Consider the following 15337-nt stretch of genomic DNA (forward strand, 5'->3'; position numbering starts at 1 on the left):
ACAGGGGAGACTGAGGTTTACGAGTTTGGGAGGAGATGGGGTCAACTCTAACATGACCCCTGGGAGGTGAAGTGGACAGGGAGACCTGGGCCCCTCACCAGGTGGGCTGGGGTGTGTGTTCCCCGTGCAGAGGCGACCGCGGTGGGCCTGTGATGGGAACGGTCGTGTGGCCAGCAGGGGCAGGCAGCCGGAAGGGCCCCTGTGACTGGAGTCTCCTCTCCCCTGTAGCCAAGGCCCAGGAGGTCCTCCAGGCCATCCGGGGCTACGTTCGCTTCTTCTTTGGCTGCCGAGACTGCGCTGGCCACTTTGAGCAGATGGCCACTGCCTCCATGTACCGGGTGGGGAGTCTGAACAGCGCCGTGCTCTGGTTCTGGTCTAGCCACAACAAGGTCAACGCTCGCCTCGCAGGTAAGGAAGGGCTGCCTCCAAGGCTGGGGTCACCTGCAGAGGGAGGATGAGGCGGGGGAGCTTTGGAGTCTGGGACCAGAGGCAGGAGACGGGACCTTCGTTGTCCTCTAGGTTACACCCCGTGTTTCACGGTGCTTCTCAGCACCCAGAGCCCTTTCACATGCTCTACCAGCCCTGCTGATGTACGTCAGTATCATTAGACCTATTCTCTAGATGAGGAAACTCAGGCCTTGGCACCGTGAGACCCTGGTCTTCCGATGCCATTGCTCACTCTCTCGCCCACACCAGGGCCCCTCCCTCTGGCCTGTTGGGGTCCCTTTCCTGCCTCGCATGTCCTGCTTTCTGGCTCTTGGCCCCTTACTCAGACCAACAGAGAGGAGAGAGCTGGGCCTCTCCCCGCCCTGGGAGGGGTATAACGATAAAATGTACTTGAAGAGAAAATCCTGGGCCTTCCTAGAAAAACCAGGGACCGATTCTCACGGGGGAGGCCTTGTCTTCTGAATATACCTCGTTTACAGTGTTTTCTGTTCCCCGTGCACAGGAGTCAGATGGGTCCAACAGGCAAAAGCATTAAACTCCAGGGGTGACCAGAAGCTGGTGGCTGGGGAGGGAACCACCTGCGGACGGAGCCTGGGCTTGTCTGTGGGGAGAGAGGAAGTGCGTTTGGCTGGGACAGACCTCCCAGGGGCGGGAGGTGGGGGGTGAGGCCTGGGGCGGGGCCAAGGTCAAAGGAGCTCCTGGAGCAGGTGGCTGTGCAGGCCGCTGCACTTGGTCTGCGTCTCCTGGCACCTCCTGGTGGACTTCAACAGAAGACACGTGCCCCTCTCTCCTCCCACCCCCGCTTCTCTCCCTGCCCCTGCCCCTGCCCCGCCCCTGCCACCAAATGCTCATTTGACCCTCCAGCCTCATGACCTGCAGGCTCCTGGCTTCTCTGGGGGCCCAGCTGCTGCTGGAGGGCCAGGAGCCCATGCCTCTCCCTGAGAGGAAGGCCGAAAGGAAGGCAGTGTCCTACTCTCTCTGGCGGGGGAGGGGGGGGTCCTTTCAGATCAACTAGTAACAATAATGGGCAGGTGCAAATGGAGTGCCCACTTTGCAAGGCCTGATCACTATTACTTCTCACTGGACCCTTGGAATCTCCATGTTGCTCCCTCCCCAAAATAATCCTTCTGATTTTTACATCACTTAACTGCTGCTGCTGCTTCATTCTGGCCAGCAACTTTGTTTTCCTATTAAACCCTTTAGGGGAGGTGCCTCCTCCAGGAGAGATGGGCTGATTGCCATTCCCCAGGTGACACTGGAAGAGGGACCGGTGGCAGGCCCTCGGGCTCAGCCTGGGGCTCTGCCCACAGTGCTAGCCCTGCTTGGGGTCCCAGTAGCCTGGTGGGAAGGGCAACTTCCTGACTCTCTCCTGAGTGTCCTTTTCCCCATCCAGGCCCCTAGGCCTCCCCACACCCCACCCCTTGGGGCCCACCTGAGGAAGAAATTCCACTAACTCCTGCCTACCCCAGAGGGCCGCAGGGTGTAAAGGAGAATGCCTCGTAACTACCATGTGCCTTGAACTCTTGCTTTAAAAACATTTTCCCTTTGATTACAAAAAGAATGTATCTTCACTTGCATAAAACCTGGGAAATTTTAGAAACATGCAAAGAAGATACATACTAGTGGACCAACCAAAGTCTGCAAGACAGATGTCTCTGAGTCTTCTTGCCCTTTCTCATGTCTGGTCCAGGGGTACAAACCAGCAGTGAAGTTGACAAAGAGAGACGGTGGGTTAACACGGGGAAGTGACTGGAAGGGCAGCTGTGGAGTTCTGGGGGCGGGGGAGGGTGGGAACGTCCTCTCCCAGCGAGGCACCAGTGTTGGGCTCTGCGGTGGGCCAGGCCCTGTGCTAGGTCTTTCATCTGCCCTCTCTCGTGCCCATCCTTTCCCAGGGCAGCAGTGCCCCCCTTTTTGCAGATGAGGGAGCTGGCATTCTGAATGGAAGAATGCGGTCTGGGCTTCCGGGTGGCCAGTGTGTCACAGGCAGCCTGTGTGTGCTTCCCTCCCCAGGTGCCCCCAGCGAGGACCCCCAGTTCCCCAAGGTGCAGTGGCCGCCCCGTGAGCTCTGTTCCGCCTGCCACAGAGAACTCCGGGGTGCGCCCGTGTGGGACCTGGACAACATCCTCAACTTCTTGAAGACCCACTTCTCCCCGAGCAACATCGTCCTAGACCTTCCTTCAGCAGACCTGGGCCCCCGGAGGGGTGCATAGAGGATGGCAGTCCCCCCAAGGCAGGTGGAACTGGAGCTGGCGACCAGAAATTTTACTCTGGGCCCTGAGAAGGCTGAGATCATGGTGGGCCCAGGGACAATGTCCCCTGGAACCACCATCCCCGATGTTCCAGCAGAGGGACCCGGGGCAAGTCACCCCCAGGAGACGCAGGCTGGCCTTAGCATGGCCAGAGATGAGCCAGGCCAGGAAGCTCCTGAGCACATAGCGGGGCTTCACGGGGATAAGTTGGAGCAGCGAAAAGGGCGGCAACGCTTGAGCAGGCGAGACACAGGAGCCATGTTGTTGGCTGAATTGCTGGCTGGGAGGAACCTCCCCAGAGGCCCTTCAGAGCTGAGGCGAGTGGGCCGCAGCTCCAAGCAGCTGGCCGGCATCCCTGACGGGGAGCCAGAGGCCGGGGCCAGGCAGCGCCGGAGCCAGTGGCTGCAGGTGCTGGAAGGGAACTTCTCCCACCTGGACATCAGCCTCTGTGTGAGGCTCTCCTCCCTGTCCTTCATGGGCCTGCTGGCTGTGTACACCTACTTCCGGGCCAGGATGAGGGCCCTGAAGGGCTATGCCAGCCACCCCGCAGCCCGAACCGTCCAACTTGGGAGGGGGCAGGATAGGGAGCTGCCGTCCATGGGCTCTTCCAGCCCCCTGCACCCCGCCCCTTCCGCCTTGTTCCTTGTCCAGGAAAACCAGTTGCTGCAGCAAACCTCCCTGGGGCTTCTGGAAAGGGATGTTCCACAGACAGGAAGACATGCACAGGGTCCAGGTTCATCTGCCAGCACAGGGGGAGGACAGCCTTGGGCATTGGGGTTGGGCGACTCCGTCCTGGGCCTCTCAGCACCGAATTCCTCTTTTTCAGCTTCTTTGAAGTCCTGCCTCATTCTTCTTGAAGCTTCAATGATTCCTGCTTGGTGTTGGCCCTAAACTGGGGCAAGTGAGGCTGCAGTTTCCAAGGTTTCCCATCTCCAGAGGAGGGGCCCCTGGGGCTGGAGTGGACTCCTTACTACATCCCGGGACTCCGTCCATCCTGCTACAAAGAGCCCTTTGCACCAGAGAAGGAAGGACTGCATCTGGCCCTCTGTGCCCGCCCGTCCTCCAGCCCCTCAGACCCCCCTGGGTGGGGTTTGGCTTTAGGGTGGGCTCCGGAAGCTTCTGGAAGTCATGCTGGTCTCCCAGGTGAGGTCTGTGGGAGGAGGGCCTCTGGCTGGCTCCTTCCCAAACCTTGGCTACAGGAAGGGTACAGGCTGGAATCGGTATGGTGATGGTACTGGGCAGGGGGTGGGGGGTTAGAGAGGGCTGTTGGGATCTCTAGTGCCTTAGCTGTGAGAGGCTGAGTGAAGCGTTTGCTTTGAACATGCTTTGGCTTCTCCACATTGGGCTCCACCCCTCTTGGAGCTGGGTCTTTTGTCTCTTGTTGATTTTTGTCTCCAAAATAGATGCTAATCTTTACTGTGGAGGGAGGGGAGTGTCGTCCCTCTCAAGGGTCCACCTCCCATCCTGTAGAGGTTAAAAGGGTCAGAGGGGAGGGTGACGCTGTACATATGCTTGATCCCCACTCTGCCCATGGTCGAGGGGGCTCTGGAATAAATTATTTTTAAGGCAAGCGCCAGTGTGTTCCTTAACTTGCTACTAGTGTCAGGGTCTGGGTAGAATGTGCAAAACCCAGCCTGACCTGGGATGCAGCCAGCTCCCGGGGGGTCAGAGCGCCCTTGTCATAGCCCCCTTCTCCTGGATGGGGCCCTCCCCCCCCCCCACCGTCCACAGAGCTCTCTGTGCCCCGAGCCCCTCAGTCCCACCGCCTCCTCCTGCTCCCCCGCCCTCCCAGGGAGCACCTACCCCGGTGCTCCCAGTTCTGCTCCGGGAACCTTGGCCTGCGCCTGCCTGACGCCTCCTCAGGCAGGCGGCCTGCATCTCCAGCTCTCCCTGGAGGAAGGAGAGGGGGCTTGTTTGCAGGAGCCAGCCTGGGCTGCCTGCTCAGCAGGGAGGAGTCAGCGAGATTGGAGAGCCTGCCCCTAATCCGGCCTGCTGGGCTTTACAAGGATCAGAGCGGCTGATAATGAACCTCATTAAGGGGGAGCAGGAGCCTCAATCCGATTGGGGGTTTTCTCTTGGACATCTTCGCTCTGCTCAGATGGCCTCGGCCCTGGGTGGAGCAGGTGGGGTGCCAAGCACGCTCCCTCTGCTAGGGCAGCTGGCTGGGGAGGGTGGAGGCGGGCAGGCAGGTCGAGCCCCCGCTTCCCTGCGTGTGTTGGCCCTCTGTCACCTCCTTAGCTGCCTGGCGGCTCGGGTGGATTGCAGCCCGGAGCCTCTCTGCAGGCCCTCTCGTCTGTCCGCGAGGTTCCTCTCTGTGTCCCTGCTCTAGTCACCCACCTGCCCCTTCATCCTCCAAGGCGGGCTCGGCTCATCTCCCCCGCCCCGCCCCGCGGGGCCCTGGCTGACAGGCCGACAGGCCCACCAGAGGGTGAAAGAGGCTCCCGGGGCCAGTGCCCACTGGGCCAAGACCGCTTGAGTACGCCCGCTCCCTCACCCCCTGGTACCTGACACGATGCCAAGAGCAGAGGATTTCTACCAGCCGGCCCTTATGGCTCCAGTGACCGTATTTTCTAAAACCAGGCTCGGGCGTTCAGAATCAGGATGAGGCTGGAAAGGCTGATGGATCAGCCCCAGCTCCACAGTGACTGCCCACAGCGCCCAAGGCAGGAGGCAGGGCCTCACATGGGGCCACCGGGGCCCTGGTGGTGGCTCTGGGTCCCCTTCGTCACCGCGGCCTCTGGCAGGCAGCCGAGCATCTTTTCACCCCGTCCCAGCCCCTCTGATTGATAAACAGGGCTGGGCCTCCTCCTTAGCAGGACTGCTGCCTTTCACCTTGATTTCCCCAGGGCTCTGAGAAGCATCGATAAACCCGCTTCGCCCACCAGCTGGTCCCCTCCCCCACCCGGGCTGCCAGCCTGGGAGCTGGGGCTTCTGTGGTTTGAACGCAGCCCGCCTGTCCTTCTAGGTTGTTCTCTGCACCTTAGGAGAGCTCCCATGCAGGAGAGGGTCCTCAGAGGAGCCCTGCAAAGCAAAGGGCCCTTGTTCTGGGGCCCGACAGAGAAATTCACCTCTGCCTGGGATGTTACACATACTGAGTTCAGGGATGATTTCCGGGAGGAGGAGGGAGCTGGGCTGGGTTTTGAAGGATGAGTGGGTGTTAGCAAGGAGAGCGAGGAGGAAGAGGCGTCACAGGCAGGGGAGAGAGCACACGCCAAGTCCAACACAAGAAATTCTAAGCAAAAAGCTTCAAACAAAATTTAAGGACTTTTTTTTTTCCAATGCTGCGCTGGGCTAGAAGCTGGGGATAAACAGAGGAAAGAGACGTGTTGTTACGGAGCTTATGCTCTAGAGGAAAAGACAGACAAGCGAGGAAAAAATGACAGACTGTGGGAAGTGCTCTGAAGGATAAAGAACGGCAGGGGGATGGGGAAGTTTCTCTGAAGCCTGAAGGAAGGAAAGCCAAGAAGGGGTCCCATGGGCGGGGGTGGAGGGACCACAAGCCTGAAGGGCTGCTTCATTCAGAAGCCACCCCTGGGCTGTGGAGGGCCCAGAGCGGGGGCCCAACTCTCACCTGGCCCCTCCACGGTAGCCTTGGCACAGGATGGGGTTTGGGGGAGCCTCCGCGACTCTGCTCGTCGCAGAGGGGGGATCTCCTCCCCAAGCCTTGGTCTCTGCCCCGAGAAGAGCACCCCTGCAAGTGGGGCGTGATGGCCTTCAGGAGGGTCACCGGAGTGCACAGGGCTGATGTCTCAGCCTTCCTGCTTACCCCCTCTGCCCCTTCCCTCTAGGGGTCACCTGTGCCTGGGGGGTTGGGGGGTGCTGTGTAAGTCACAGGGCAAAGGTGGAGGCACCCCTGCCGAAAGGAGGGGTAAAGCTAAGGGGGACAGCCCATGGGAGCGTAGGCCTTGGGCATGTAGAGGAAGACTCAAGGAGCATCTATTTAGATTCTAGGGTGAGATCTACCTGGCAGGGCTGGCAAGTTTCCCGGTGCTTCTTTGGCAAGACTTGCTCATCTCTACACTGGGAGAGCAAAAGGCCTCTCCCTACCTCGGGCGGCTGGGCTCCCCCAGAGGAAAGCGGGCCTCAGTGCTGCCTGTTAACCTCCTTCCTCCACCACCGTGATGGCGCGTCCTGCCCTCACCACTGTCTTCCTGGAATCCTCTGCCACGGCTGAATTGCAGCTTGTGGTCGGAAGGCACCAAAACCTTGTCTAGGTTGAATCTGCGCTACCGTGTCCCTAACAAGTTCTCAACCCTCAGCGCTTCCGATGGTCACAGAGTTCAGCAAATAATGTTAAGAATATTGATCATTTGGGCTTCCCTGGTGGTGCAGTGGTTGAGAATCTGCCTGCCAATGCAGGGGACACGGGTTCGAGCCCTGGTCTGGGAGGATCCCACATGCCACGGAGCTACTAGGCCCGTGAGCCACAACTACTGAGCCTGCGCATCTGGAGCCTGTGCTCCGCAACAAGAGGGGCCGCGACAGTGAGAGGCCCGCGCACCGCGATGAAGAGTGGCCCCCGCTTGCCGCAACTAGAGAAAGCCCTCGCGCAGAAACGAAGACCCAACACAGCCAAAAAATAAATAAATAAATAAAATAAATTAAAAAAAAAAAAGAATATTGATCATTTGATAAAAACGCAGCTAAGATCGCATTTTTACACCGTACACCAGAATAAATCCCAGTGACGCAAAAACTAAGGCATAGGAAAATATAGCTGAATACTTTACTGTGTTTTAAGCACAAAAACAATGGAAAAGGTAACTAAGGTGAGAGTTTGAACTACTTGATAACACCAATTTTTAAAAATAAGTTAAAAATAAAATCAAGCTACCTATTAAAAGAACTGGGAAACATATGCGATAAATATTACAAAAGAGGCACTTCCAACTGGTGGTCCAGTGGTAAAGAATCCGCCTTCCAATGCAGAGGACGCGGGTTCGATCCCTGGTCAGGGAACTATGATCCCACATGCCGCGGGGCAACTAAGCCCACGCGCCAGAACTACTGAGTCCACGTGCCGTGGAGCCCATGCACCCTGGAGCCCACACGCCACAACTAGAGAGAGAAAACCTGCACGCCACAACTAGAGAGAAGCCCGAGCGCTGCAATAAAGAGACCGTACGCCACAACGAAAGATCCTGCATGCTGCAACTAAGACCCGACACAGCCAAAAAATAAATTTAAAAAAAAATTACAAAGGAATATGTCCATTATGAAATATGCCATCTTCAGAAAGAGCAGTTTGCAAGTATTGACATAAGAAGTCCAAGGATACATTTCTGTTAACATAAATATTACTATTTATTACTATCTTTATTAATAAATGTACATATTTAACACTGTAATTATTGAATGTAATTTAATGTAAATGTAAAATTATTAAATAATATAATATATCCATATATATTAATAATGTAATTTATAGCATTGTTTTATATATATATATATGTATGTATATGTATGTGTATATATATATATATATATATATATATATATATATATATATATATATATGTTAATGTTTGGTGTTTGGCTAGGAAAAGTCTGGAAGAATATACACCAAACTATGACCAGTGCAATTCTATCTAGAAAGTGAGGTTGGGTGGACTTAAAACAGGGCTGGGACTAGAGTGAGCAAGGGAGGTAAGTAGGGTGCAGAATTTAGGAGACGCTTATCTTCAGGGTCCCACTCTTGCAGGTCAGCCCCTGAGAGTGAGTGCCTCCTTAAATTTGGTGCCAAGTTTCCTCCATAGCCTCACCCTCATCCTGGCTCTGACTTAAATACTTAAGTATGTTTTTGAATTTTTGCAATAAACATTTTTGAAACAAAAAAAAAATAAGGAAAATAAATAGAATTAAAGGATCTTACAGGTCTATTGTAAATAAGAAAAGCACTAAAGCCCTATTAAAAATGATGAGCCAAAGTATTAAAACCAGAAGAGAGATGCCACTTTTGTCTATCGGGTTGGCAAAAATGGAAGGAAAAAAAAAAAAAGTGGTAGCTAGAGTGAGAGGAAATGAGATGCATCAGTTATCTGTTGCTGTGTAACAAACCACTCCAAAGCTTAGCAGTTTGAAACAACAACAGTTGTTCATTTTGATCACGAATCTGCACCTTGAACAGAGTTTAGCCTAAAATGGCTCATCTCTGCTCCATGCAGTATATCTGAGTGTGGTCCATCTGGCAAGTTGATGCTGGCCGTCACCTGGAAGCTCAGCTATGCAGTGGGCAGGAGGCCTCAGTTCCTCTCCACGTGGGCCTCTCCATGGGCTGCTTGGGCTTCCTCACAGCATGGTAGCTGATCTCCAAGAGCAAACATCCAAAGAGAACAAGGTGGAAGTGCATGGCATTTTTATGTGCCAGCCTCAAAAGTCAAATAGCATTACTTTTGCCATTCTTCATTGGTTGAGGCAGATTTAAAGGCTCACCCAGGATGCAGATACAACAGGCTTCCCAAGTTCAAGAAGAGAAGTCCCAGGCTCCACCTTTTGATGGGACAGTGATAAAAAGTCCTGGAAAACTATATAAGATGGAAGAGATTGTTGAGGCCACCTTCGTACAATCTGCCACAGAGCACTCTCAAACACTGCTAGTGGTAGTATAAGCTGATACAAATTTGGGGATATATGTAATGTTTAATGTAATGTAACTGGTAATAAGTTTTAAAAGCTTTAAGAAAATATATAACCTTTGATCCAACACTTCTATTTTTGGAATTTATCCTAGGGAAGTGATTGAGGATATTTACTAAGATTTGCTACATGATGAATATTTATAATACCAAAATAAGATTGACCTAAAGTCCAAAGTAGGAGATTGATTAAATTCTGGTACATCATTACAGTGGAATACAGTACAGCCAACAGAAATGATTTGAATGTGTATTTTTTAACCTGAAAATATTTCCACATCATATTGGTAAGTGAAAATATGAAGTTGCAGAAATAGTATGATCTTGTTTTTGAAAACAGAAAACACGCATATACTTATGGATACTGGATATAGGAGCGAAAACCTGGGATATATACACCAAAAATGTTAACAGTGGTTAATAGTCAGTGGTGGAGTTATGGGTGTTTGGTTTTCTTTTTATTTATCTGTATTTTCTTATTTTTATTAAATAAATATATATTACTTGTACAATTGAAAACACTTTTAACAGGCCAAGAATATGAACTGTCAATTCATAAAAGAAGAAATACAAAGATCAATAAATATATGAAACAATATCTTTCAATAATCAAAGAAGTGAAAGATTAATAAAATATCCTTTTCTATATATCATGCAACAATAAAATCTGATGCTGGCAAGGTGATAATGTAAATTGGCAGAATATTTCTGAAAAAAAAAATCAATCTTAAATATATTTATACTCTTTGATTCAGTAATTTAACTGCTCAAAATCTATCCTAAGGAAGTAATCAGAGATACTGACCAAAACCTGGAAACACCTACATGTCCACCATCAGAAGACCTGCCCCCACAGGGTGCAATGCCCACAGGGCAACTGGGTGCCCCCTTCCCAGGGCCATAGTTCCCACCTCTTCCTTTTGCATTCCCGATTTGGAGGCCAAGGGACAGTTACCTTTATCATCACATTTGCCCTGTTGACTTAGAAGAGGGAAATATTTCCAAGCACTCATATCTCTTAACTACCTGAGTCATGTTTCAAGAAAAATGAAGAAAGCGTTATCTGTGTGAAGAATATTCCTATATATTTGATACTCAGGCAGAGCATATCTGTCTAAGAAGGGAGCTAGCTTACTTCATTCCTTACCTCAGCTGCCTGCCCCTTGGGCATATGAGTTGTGACCTGATTTTAGACTCAGCTGAGACCTCACTCCTTCGGGAAAGCCCTCTGAGCCCCTTAAGCCTGAGTCAGGTGCGCCAACCCCGTGAGAGCACTTACCACCCGGCAACGAGGTCCCCTGGCTGTGGCCTCCTCCCCCAGCTCCCCTGAGCTCCACGAGGACAGGGACAGTTTTCCGCTCTTCCACTGCAGCGCCAGGACTTAACACGGGGCCCAGCGGATGTCTTTTGAATAAATGGGCACACATCCTAGGATCTGCATCTCTCAAAGCATGTTTTTCCTTTTTGTACCCCTTTCAGTGCCGCTCAGTGAGTGCTCTGAGCATCAAAGATGCTTAATGATGTTAGGATGAGGGAATAACAAATTATTAAGAATTTAAGAAATTATTGGGACTTCCCTGGCGGTCCAGTGGTTAAAACTCCATGCTTCCACTGCAGGGGGTGCAGGTTCGATCCCTGGTCGGGGAACTAAGATCCCACATGCCACATGGTGTGGCCAAAAAAAAAAAAGAATTTAAGAAATTATTAAGTGGTATCATTATTATCACCACTGTGGATAAACGATATTTTAGAGTCAAGAGACCTGGGTTCAAATCCTGCTGCTGCTCCTTACCAGCCACATAACCTTGGCAAGTGTTCTCTGAGCCTGGGTTTCTTCATCTGTAAAGAAGCTAGCACGGGGTTAAAGGTGTGTGTGCCAGGGCCCAGCACATCACAGGAGCTCAGACAGAGTCCCATTATCGATAGCTTCGGCCTTCCCTCCTAATCACAGCGGGCCAGGGATCGGGAAGGGCGGTGGACTCCAGAGACCCAAGCAACAAGGGGCAGGCAGGCGGCCAAGACCCCTGGCCGCGCCGAGGCGCCAGGCCCTGGGTGGGGGAACTGGCCAGGAGGCTTGGCCACTCCCTGCGGCTGTGCAGCAGCAGAGATGGGGCCCTGCTCCACACAGCGGCTCAGGACAGTTCCTCAAAGGCAAGAAACACTGTGTTTTCAAAGTCTTCTCTCTGAGGCCAGTTTCATTCATGGCCAGCCACAGGTCAGACCACGGGCACCAGCCTGAAACGTGTGTGGTAAAATGGACAAATTACCCTGATGAGTTCCAATTTTCACTCTCCAGGAGCAATTCCCCACAGGCCTGTTCCGGAGCTGCAAGTGTGAAATGCGGCCTTCATGGTGGATTACCCGCCTAAAGGAAGCTGTCATCTCCAGGCCTCGGGGAGAGAGTGGGGCTAATTCTTCTCCTTCCTGGGAGAATTCCTTTCTGTGTCCAGCTCCTGGCCTGAGCAACCCTTGCTGTCACCACTGCCCTGTTTCTGTGACTGAAAAGACTGAATGCACGCTGTGTGTGTGTTTGGGGGACAAGGGAGGACTTGCCACGGCAGGCCACGCACGCTGCAGATTGGGGAGCAGTCTCCTGCAGAGGGGCCGCTCCTCACGCCTTATCTCCCTTCTAGGGGAAGGTTTTGGGTGGGCTCCTCCTGAGGGGCAGTAACAATCAGAGCAGATAGGTGTGTGGTGTCCTGTCCTCAAGGAGCGTGAGTTCCATTATAGTTGAGCCACAGAATGGCTGAGGTGCTGAGGAGCCCTGAGCAGTCAGTCACCTCCTCTTCAGGAGGGGAGGTGGCGGCAGGCACACAAAAGCAGCAGGTGTTCCCTGCGGAGTTAGCCTGAGGGGCAGGGCTGGGGGGAAGCACCAAGAGTGAGTGGGAGGGACGTGGCTTAAGCAGGGGTCTGAAGGAGCAGACTGGAAGTCGGGACTTGATCGGCAGGGGCTGGTGGGGTGTTTCAGCAGGAGAGGGCACAGTCTCAGGTATATTTTTTTAAATTAATTAATTAATTAATTAATTTACTTTTGGCTGTGTTGGGTCTTCGTTTCTGTGCGCGGGCTTTCTCCAGTTGCGGCAAGCGGGGGCCACTCTTCATCGCGGTGCGCGGGCCTCTCACTATCGCGGCCTCTCTTGTTGCGGAGCACAGGCTCCAGACGCGCAGGCTCAGTAGTTGTGGCTGACGGGCCTAGTTGCTCCGCGGCATGTGGGATCTTCCCAGACCAGGGCTCGAACCCGTGTCCCCTGTATTGGCAGGCAGATTCTCAACCACTGCGCCACGAGGGAAACCCAGTCTCAGGTATTTTTTAGCAAGATGTCCCTGGTGTGAAAGGTGCAGGCCTGAGGTCCAAGTTCTCCTCAGCCAGTAACACCTTGGTGCAGTTGCCCAGCTGTGCTCTGATGCTTGCCCGCCTCTCCAGCTGCCTCTCTGGCCGTACCCACAGGTACCCTCCCCACCCCAGGCTGGACAGTAGGACTTGTGGGCCCCCTAAGTCTCAGGATCTCTCACTCCATGGGCCTCATATGTGCTCTTCTCCCCACCGGAAATCCTTCCCCACCAAACTGTCTGGGATCCTAGGTCACCTCCTCTGAGAAGCCTTCCCTGGCCCTCCTTATACACCCTGCCGCCAACCCCACAGTCACGCTCTTCTTCCCCTCCCCGCTGCAGGCCACGCTAAGCACCCTCCTTTTCCTCTCTTGTTGCTCCCTGCATTATTGAAGGTGTGTGCTGACCACATAGCCTCCCCCGTCAGACTGTGAACTCTGGGAAGGCAGGGACTGCCTCTTGTCCATCCCTGTATCTCCTTGTTTGTCACTCTCGCTGCTCAACGAGTGGTTGGTGAATGAACGTGTGACCTCCACACGCACTGGTAAGTAAAACACTTCCTGACTTTGCTAAGACTCATCTCCTCTCTGTCCCAGGCCAGTTCGGCTCTCTCTTCCCTGGCTGCACTCAGTACCCTAGGGAGAGCAGAGATGCCAAAAAGTGTGTTTTTTTTTTTTTTAATTTAGGTTCTCAGAAGCACCATAAGATTTGTCCATTGATAGACCCTTTTTGGCGAGCTTTTGGCACATGGTCTCTCCGGCAGAACAGTTGAACATCTTATATACACAGGGCCCCCAAACCCCCCAAGTGCCATGCCTTCCTAAAGCTTAGTCCCAGAACAGGCCCAGTGACACATCTGCTGCATTCTATTGGTTAAAGTAAGTCACAGGCCCAGCCCAGATTCAAGGGGAGGGTACTCCACAAAGGCACCGATACTAGAGATGTTCATTAGGCATCACTTGTGTGACACACGACCATGTGACCTCTTCTGACTCGTATAAACCCCAAAGGTCTATTCCATGGATGAGACTGTGGTGTGGCGTGTGTGCTCTTTAAGGATGTGGTCATGTAAGTGGCAACCAAATTCTTGAGAGCGACTCGTTTTTGTGTTTTCAGGAAATAGTCAACAATCTAAAATTCAGTTAAAAATCATAGCCCACTTTGAAAAAGCAAAGATCTAATCGTGAACTTTGGAGATCACCTCTTATCATTGTCATTTAAATAAATGGTGGAAAAGCAAGTAACTCCAGATGGTGAAGTTATTTTGAGAGTATTTACAATAATTTAGGCGCTAACTCTAAAGCATATGTAACATACACATAGCAAAATCACACTTTCAATTAAATTTATTCGAAGGCAAAAGTTTGTGGGAAGGAATAGTCCTGGGCAGAACTGCCTAGTAATGGAAAGAAGGAAAGAAGCAGTGTGCGCCCTGGGCCTGGGACAGCACCCTGAGGGCTGGTGGGCAGGAACCCCCCCAAGCCTTGTCCCAGCAAGCAGCGCTGAAGCAGGAGGCTGGTGTGGCTTTTCCTGTGCCTTGGTGTCTGGGTGGTTATCCCAGGCTTTCCCCTTCTTCTTTAACTCTCATCACAGGGATCACGTGGCACATGTAATAAAGTCCAAAGAGTGCCACCGGAGAGCAGGAAGTACATGAAAAGCCAGGGACCATTAGGGGTGAGAGGTAAGTAGGGCCCTGACAGCTGAGTAAGCCTGAGTCCCCAGCCAGCAACCACATTGATAACAGGCCCGGCAGCCTAAACAGGCCCGACAGAACTGCGTGGCCGCTCTGGGAGCAGCAGCTGAGAGCCTGCTTCTGCCCCTGGGAGGATGTGCTCCTCCCATTCTCGGGCTGCAGCAGTGGATTACTTACAAACTCACTCGCTCCTTCATTCGTTCGTGTAACATACATTTACAAAGAACCTATAATATGCTGGTCCCTACACTTGGAGCTGGAAACATAATGGCAAACAAGACAGTTTCCTTCCTGTCAGCAGAGAGTGTCAAGGACAGGGCCCAAGGCTGTCATAACAACATTTATTACCATCTACACAGCACCTGATCAGGGCCAGGCCCTGAGCGTAATTATTTCAGGTGTAATCCTGAGGCAGGTGTTGCTCTCTCCGTTTTCCTGCGGTTGAGTAACTTGCCCAAGGTCTCCAGCGCTGAGGCCGCTAGTAAATGAGATCGCCTTTGGAGAGCACAGCTAGTGAGAATCAACAGTGCTTGAATGCCTTCTCAGAGCCGCCCAAGAGGATCCCCATGACTGAGTGGCTGGGACAAGGTACGGGCACCCGCGCTAAGGGCAGGAATGTGTATTATCACGGATACTGTTGTCATGACAATGCTGGAACCCCAGGAGGGACCTGCCCCACGTTAGCACAGGGATGAGGGGAGGGCGTTCTCAGGAAGCAGGGGCCTCGTCCACACTAGCTGGTGTGTCTGCGGCCAGAAAGCCTGGACCCTGAGGGACCTGGGCAACCTCCACGGGGAGGGCGCCAGGCTATCTGAAACACCAGCCGGCTCCTGGGGCTCACCTGTACCTTCAGGGGCTAAACCCACACCCTGACAGTTGAGCAGGAGGCAGGGGTGGGTGGGACTCACTGGAGCCCATCCCTGGGCGGGAGTAGCTTCTCTGAGAGAGAACCTGGGCTGGAGAAATGGGCAGAGCAGTCCTGG

At 52.9% G+C, this 15337-nt stretch overlaps 1 protein-coding gene across 1 annotated transcript in view; it reads left to right on the plus strand.

Annotated features, from left to right (window-relative positions):
- The window catches only part of QSOX1 (quiescin sulfhydryl oxidase 1), a 39575-nt gene extending 35309 nt beyond the window's left edge, over positions 1 to 4266 (plus strand). The window contains exons 11-13 of the mRNA XM_007188194.2: positions 229 to 408; positions 2458 to 2677; positions 3523 to 4266. Coding sequence (XP_007188256.2) covers positions 229 to 408; positions 2458 to 2657 — 380 coding nt within the window. The 3' untranslated portion in view covers positions 2658 to 2677; positions 3523 to 4266. The remainder of the gene's footprint in view (positions 1 to 228; positions 409 to 2457; positions 2678 to 3522) is intronic.
- Positions 4267 to 15337: the final 11071 nt, after the last annotated feature.

This window comes from Balaenoptera acutorostrata, chromosome 1 (assembly GCF_949987535.1).
Source record: "Balaenoptera acutorostrata chromosome 1, mBalAcu1.1, whole genome shotgun sequence".
Taxonomy (NCBI): Eukaryota; Metazoa; Chordata; class Mammalia; order Artiodactyla; family Balaenopteridae; genus Balaenoptera; species Balaenoptera acutorostrata.